The 7,266-nt window shown below is 43.7% G+C and overlaps 1 protein-coding gene across 1 annotated transcript; it reads left to right on the forward strand.

Annotated features, from left to right (window-relative positions):
- Positions 1 to 4,550: 4,550 nt before the first annotated feature.
- Positions 4,551 to 6,258, forward strand: LOC116979492 (succinate receptor 1-like). The gene is made up of 2 exons (XM_033031002.1): positions 4,551 to 4,559; positions 5,260 to 6,258. Exons 1-2 carry the CDS (start codon positions 4,551 to 4,553, stop codon positions 6,256 to 6,258), a joined length of 1,008 nt encoding a protein of 335 aa, XP_032886893.1.
- The last annotated feature ends 1,008 nt before the right edge of the window (positions 6,259 to 7,266 follow it).

Consider the following 7,266-nt stretch of genomic DNA (forward strand, 5'->3'; position numbering starts at 1 on the left):
AAAAAATAAAAAGAACTTTTCAATGAACACTCGTTTAATTGCGGTTAGATCTTCAAAAATTGCAGCACACTTCCAGATAAGGCAGAAAAATTCCCAATAATATGTTGCCTATTTCTTCATTGCTTTAGTGACGCAGCGGTAGAGTTGCTGCCTTACAACGTCAGAGACCCGGGTTCGATCCTGACCACGGTTGCTGTCTGGGTGAAGTTTGTATGTTCTCCCCGTGACCTGCGTGGGATTTCTCCGGGTCCACTGGTTTCCTCCCACACTCCAAAGGTGACACGTTTGTAGGTTAATTGGCTTGGTAAAATTGTAAAATTGTCCCTAGTGTGTGTAGAAAAGTGTTAATGCGTGGGAATTGCTGATCGGCGTGGATTCGGTGCCCCGTTTCGGCGCTGTATCACTAAACTGAACTAAAGCATTAATCTAGAATGTACAAAAACAGGCCACTTTGCCCCTCAATCCTTCTCCACCATTCAATATAATCATTGAAGAAGAGTCTCAATGTGAAATGTCACCTATTCCTTTTCTTTAGAGATGCTGCCTGACCCCCCTTGGTTACCCCAGCATCTATCTCAATGGTACATTGATCCCTTCTCACCTTCCGCTTGATATCTTTCCAAGCTATTTCTCAAAACTAAACTGAACTAAACTAAACTAAACTAAACTAAGCTGTCTTCGTCTATGTTAGCTGGTTTTTCAGAGGCAGTGTGAAGTGTGGATGGAGTCAATGGGGGGGAGTTTGGTCTGTGTGATGGACTGGGTTACATCCACAACTCTCTGTGACTCATTGTGGTCTTGGACAGAGCTGTTAACACTGTCCTATTGTCAGTAACTAATACATCCAAACTCTTTTGCACATCGCCATTTCCCAACGTAACAACGTTTAAGTAATATTCAGTCTTTCCATTCTCTTCTACCAGAGTTTTATGGCATCCATCCATCTACGAGAGATGATGGTAAGGCTTTGATACTAATTGAGGTGTTCTCCAGGTGCTCTGGTTTCTACCCACATTCCAAAGACATAAAGGTTTGTAGGATGGAACTGCAGATGCTGATGTATACCAAAGATAGACACAAAATTCTGGACTAACTCGGCAGGACAGCATGGGTGACGTTTCCGGTCGAGACCCTTCTTCGGACTGCCTGAAGAAGGGTCTCAACCCGAAAGGTCACCCATTCTTTCTCTCAGAAGGTTTATGTTAATTGGCTTCTGCCAATTGTCTCTAGCGTGTAGGGTAGAACAAGTGCATTGGTGATCGCAGGTCGGCGTGCACTCGGTGAGCTGAAGGGCCTGGTTCCACGCTGTATTTCTAAACTAAACTAGACTAAACCAAACTAAGCTTCACATTTATCAACGTTACACATACACTTGCCCACTCACCCAAAATCATCTTGAAGTCATCTTGCATCCTCCTCACTATCCTCTCATCCCCACCCAGTTTTTAGTGGACAAGCTTAGAAATATTATTTTTAGTTCTCTCATCCACATGGCGAATAACTGGTTTCCAAGCACTGTTTCTTGCAGCATCCCATTAGTCACTGATGCTGACCAATTTTCAACCAATGTCAATATATTATTGCTAATTTTAGTTTACTTGAGAGACGCAGCATGGAAACAAGTGCTTCGGCCCACGGAGCCCACACCAACCCTCAATCATGAGGGATAACTTATTCACACAGATGGTGGTGGGTGTATGGAATGAGCTGCGGAGGAGGTAGTTGAGACAGGTTGTATCTCAAGAAACATTTGAATAGGTACATGGATAGGTCAGGTTGAGAGGGATATGGGCCAAATGCAGGCAGGTGGGACTAGTGTGGATGGGACATGTTGGTTGGTGCGGGGAAGATGGACCAAAGGGCATGATTCCACGCTGTATGACTCTATGCATCTATCTGCTTCCACCCTCTCTCACTAACTCATTCCCTCTCTCACTGACTCGCTCCCTCACTCCTTCCTCTCCCGCTTTCTCTGTTGCTGTAACACCATAACTCTATAACACTAAACAGTGAACCTTAGTTATAATGGACCATAGAGGTGGGGGAGAATGGTTTCCTTTATTGCCGATTGTCTGCCATAACCAAGTAAAGAATTATCATTGTATATGCAGTAGAAACAAACAACTGCAGATGCTGGTTAATACACAAAAGGACACAGAGTGCTGGAATAACTCAGCAGGCCAGGCAGCATCCCTGGAGAACCCGAATAGGTGACATTTTAGCTCGGTACCCTTCATCATACTCTTGGTCCAGAACTTGGGTCTGGAATCCAGGTGAGTTGATGGTCCCGGCCTGCTGGCGGTCGGGGGACATGCGAGGATTGGCAGAGTCCATGGTCGTGGCCCGCGCGTGGCTGGATTGCGGGTAATGGTGGTGGCCGTGGCAGTGGTGGGCCCCTAAGCACTTATCCTGTCACTAACGCTAAGAATTTTATGTTTCATTTTTCTGGACTCTCCTGTGTCGGCTCATTCTAATCAAACTCAGGTCTCTCTTTCCAGTGATCTATTTACAAATCTTGCACATACATATCAGTGCGGTGTCTTCAGTTAAAAATGTTTAAAAGAGAAATGTATCAAGTATCCATTGTGAGGTCTCTACAATAAATCATAAAATTACAGCACAAACTCATTGCTTATATAATCCAGTCCTCTTTGAAACCATATTAGCACATGATTGTGTAGGAAGGAACTGCAGATGCTGGTTCATACTGAAGATAGACACAAAGTGCTGGAGTAACTCAATGGGTCAGGCAACATCTCTGAAGAAAATGAATAGGTGATGCTTTGGGACGGAACCCTCCTTCAGTCCTATGTGCCACTGTGCTGCCCCTGTGCCTATAAGTGTGTGCCTGTATATATGTGTATTTGTGTGTATAATGTGTGTTTATATGTGAATTTGTGTATGAGTCTGTATGAGTATGAGTGTGTATGTATAATGTGTGTGTATATATATGTGTGTATTATGTGTGTGTGTGTGTGTGTGTGTGTGTGTGTGTGTGTGTGTGTGTGTGTGTGGTAAAATGACGGGTGTGTGGGGTTGGAGCTGTGGTGGAAGGGTTTGTGAGGTGAGAAGAAAAGCAAAGACCACAGATTGAAACGTTTCCAGAGAAAAAAAAATCTCCAGTGTATTTTTTGCGCTCAGGGCAGCGCACTGCGGTACAACGCTCCTGGGTTCTGGCCTTTTGATCAGTCTTGTTTCGCCCGAGGCGGAACGGGAGATATGGAAACAGCCAATAAAACTGGGTGATTCCACTGCTATCTCCCTCTCTCTCTCTCCCTTTCTCTCTATCTATCTATCTATCTATCTATCAATCTCCCTTTCTCTCTCACCCCCCTTTCTTGTTCTCTATCTCTCTCTATCTCTCTTTCTCTCTATCTTTCTCTTTCCCCCCCTCTCTCCCCCCTCTTTCCCCAATCTCTCTAGCACTATATTTCTCTCTAACTCTCTTTATCTCTCCGTCTCTCTCTTTCTTCCTCTCTCTCTCTATTTATCTTTCTCTCTCGTTCTCTCTCTCTCCCTCTTTCTATCTCTCTCTCTCTCCCTCTGTCTCCCACTCTCTCAATTTATCTCTCTCTCTCTCTCTCGTGTGTAGGAAGGACCTGCAGGCGCCGGGTTTAAACCGAAGATAGACATAAAAAAAGCTGGAGTGACGCAGCGGGTCAGGCAGCATCCCTAGATCTCTGAATCTTTATAGTTTCCCTCTCCCCTGACTCTCATGCTGAAGAAGGGTCTCAACCAGACATGCCACCTATTCCTCTTCTCCAGAGATGCAAGCGTGGAACGAATTGTTGATTTGGAAAGGCATGTTGCGCTCTCTCTCTCTCCCCGCTGCTATCGTCTCTCTTGGGGGCCAAAGGGATGGAGGATAGGGGGAGTAAAACGCTCCCCTTAAAGTGGAGGGTGAATCATGTGATCGATTTTCCACTCGTGGCTTCTCGTAGTTGGTTCAAGAGTACCTCGGGAGAGGAATGTAGGAGACCGTAGAATGAGAAGTCAACGAAATACGTAGACATACTCGTAGGAGCTCGTAGGAGTTTGTGAACATACTCGTAGGAGTTCGTAGAATACCACAAGTTTGATTTTTTTTTAAACTTGGGAGAGCTCTTGGGTAAACTCGCATCGTGGGACAGGCCCTTAGCATCCTGACTCAGTTAACTTTTATAGAGAGAAACTGTAAAATGGTAGGTGTACACAGTGTGACTGTGGTAGAGTTGCTGCTTCACAGTGCCAGAGACCTGGGTTCGATCCTGACAACAGGTGCTGTCTATATGGAGTTTCCCCACGTGCGCCGGTTTCCTCCCACATACCAAACTCATACAGGTTTATATGTTAATTGGCTTCAGTAAAAATTGTGCCTATTGTGCAGGATAGAACTAGTGTATGGGTCGACACAAAATGCTGATGTAACTCAACGGGGCAGGCATCATCTCTGAAGAGAAAGAATGGGTGGCGTTTCGGGTCGAGACCCTTCTTCAGACTGATCAGTCCTTGATTTAAACCAGCATCTGGAGTTCTTTCCTACACTAGTTTATGGGTGTTCGCTGGTCGTCATGGACTCGGTGAGCTGTTTCCATGCTGTATATTTGAAACAAAAAAAAATTAAAACAATAGAAACAAGGGACTGCAGATGCTGGTTAATATGCAAAAGCACACAGTGTGCTGGAGTAACTCAACGGGTCAGGCAGCATCTCTGGAGAACATGGATAGGTGACGTTTTGAGTCAAGACCCTTCTTTAGACTAATGAAGAAGGTTGATAGAACCATGGCTAGATCATTTACCCACGTTCACTAGAGATGCTGTCTAACCTACTGAGTTACTCCAGCATTTTGTGTCCAAATGCTGAGTATCAGTCCAAATAATTCAGTCTAAAAAATGACAACTATTTCTAGAAAGCTCTTAGCTCTTCCCATTACACACTTAGAATGGTGCAGAGGTAGAGTTATTGCCTTACAGCAACAGAAAACCGGGTTTGATCTTGACTACGGATGTTGTCTTTACATAGTTTGTACGTTCTCCCTGTGACCGTTTTTTCCCGGATGCTCCTGTTTCCTCCCACACTCCAGGGACGTACAGGTTTGTAGGTTAATTGGCTTTGGTAAAAATTTGTAAATTGTCCCTGGCGTAGGATAGGGCTAGTGTACGGGGACTGCTGGTCGGCGCGGACTTGTAAGGACAAAGGGCCTGTTTCCGCGCTGTATCTCTAAACTAAACTAAACTAAAATTGTATTGAATTGTGTCTGTTCTTCCTTGTTTTACAGGCAATGAACAGCTGTTTGGACATCAATCCCCAGTTGGACAAGTACTATCTTACAAGTCTGTACGGAATACAGTTTGTTTTGGGACTTGTGGGCAACATTTTTGTAATATGGGCTTATTTGTTCTGTCTGAAAGAGTGGAAGTGTTGCAACATCTACCTTTTCAATCTATCCATCTCAGACCTACTCTTCACTTGCACACTCCCCTTGTTTGTAAGCTACTACAACAGCGGTAACCAGTGGCCCTACGGTATTCAGGTTTGCAAGATTTATAAATGCATCCTCCACTCCAACATGTATGCAAGCATCTTGTTTCTCACCTGCATTAGTTGGGATCGGTACCTCCTGGTCACAAGCCCCTTGAAAGTCCACTGTATTCAAACAAAGTTCAATGCCATTATCATTTGTTTATGCATCTGGGCTTTTGTTACAGTGGAGATGATTCCTATGGTCGCAATTTTTGACAGAGTCGGAGCCCCAAACAACACGACTTCCATTTGCGCTGACTATGCCAGTTCAGGAAATGCCAAGTGGAATCTGATTTACAGTTTGTACCTCACTGTGTTTGGTTTCCTTCTGCCCCTGTGTGTCATCATCATCATGTACGTTCGAATTGCCCGCGTCTTGAAGAAAATGGGTCGGGAGAGCAGTGGGATCAGCGTAAACAAGCCTCTCAGGATGGCCATACTGGCCATCACTATCTTCGCCCTGTTCTTCACACCCTACCACGTGATGCGCAATGTCCGCATCGTGACCCGACTGGACGGCGTACACATGTCCAAGTGTGGCGAGTCTGTTGTGAGGGCCGTCTACACCATCACCAGGCCAGTGGCGTTCCTCAACTCAATCACCAACCCGCTTCTCTACTTCATGATGGGCGACAAATTCAGGGAGCAGGTTGTCGACAAGCTGCAGAGCATCTTCTCAAGGATACGGAAGGCCTCAAATAAGAATGAAAATAGCTCTGACAACATCGTTAACGTCAACAAAAGCAACGTATGATTTAGTTCTGAAGCGAAACAAAATATTGATAGCCAGAATATTAGCTGTAACGTATTGTTCTTTCAAATGCTTTTTGAGGTTTTTATTTTCTGTCGCCCGTCCAAGGAAGCGGCACTGTTGCGCTGGAGTTTGAGCCGCTACCTCACCACGGCAGAGACCCGGGTTCGATCCTGACCTCGGGTGCTGTCCGTGTGGAGTTTGTACGTTCTCCCTGCGGCTGGCTCGAAGGGCCAAATAGCCTACTCTTGCACCTGTTGTCTATTGACTACGTGTGTTTCTTCCGGGTGCTCCGGTTTCCACCCATATCCCAAATACACACAAGTTTGCTGGATAATTAACAGTTGTAAATTCTCCTAAGTTTGGAGGGAATGTATGCGAAAGTAGGATGGATTACATAGCACTAGTGTTAGCAATGTTACAAAATTTTGAGATTTTAAAAATCAAGTCTGTAATTTATCCCATCAGATAAAGCATAAAAATAAGTTTAATTTGACACCTAATTCACTTTCATATCTCAAGTATTTAAAAAGTTATGGCCATTTTCATACTGGGAAATTAGCATCTTGTTCCCTATTGATTTTCTATGGACATAACAAAAAAGCTGTGATCGTGAACAGTCAAAAGCCCATAACTTTCTTAAAAATTAAGAGAACTGAATGAAATTTTCAGTTATCATAGATTGAAGCATTCTGAAACAAATATAAAATAATCTTACTTGGATGACCTGAAATTAAAGCATATAATTAGTTAGTTACCTAATTGTAGCTAATTTCAGACTTCAATTACTAGATCTAAACATCTATCCATTTCTTAATAAATGATTAACATTTTTAAATAGCCTAAATGTCCAAATAATATTCACAAATAATTCACAATAAAACATGATTTTTAAATCTCATTTACATTAATTTATAGGCCAAATGGAAGGAATTTAGTGTTTAATTGCTGTAAATAAATGCCCATTTAAATCAGCTTTCCAGTGGGTCCCTGTGGAACGCGCTGGTTTAG

The sequence above is a fragment of the Amblyraja radiata genome, chromosome 13 (assembly GCF_010909765.2).
Source record: "Amblyraja radiata isolate CabotCenter1 chromosome 13, sAmbRad1.1.pri, whole genome shotgun sequence".
Lineage (NCBI taxonomy): Eukaryota > Metazoa > Chordata > Chondrichthyes > Rajiformes > Rajidae > Amblyraja > Amblyraja radiata.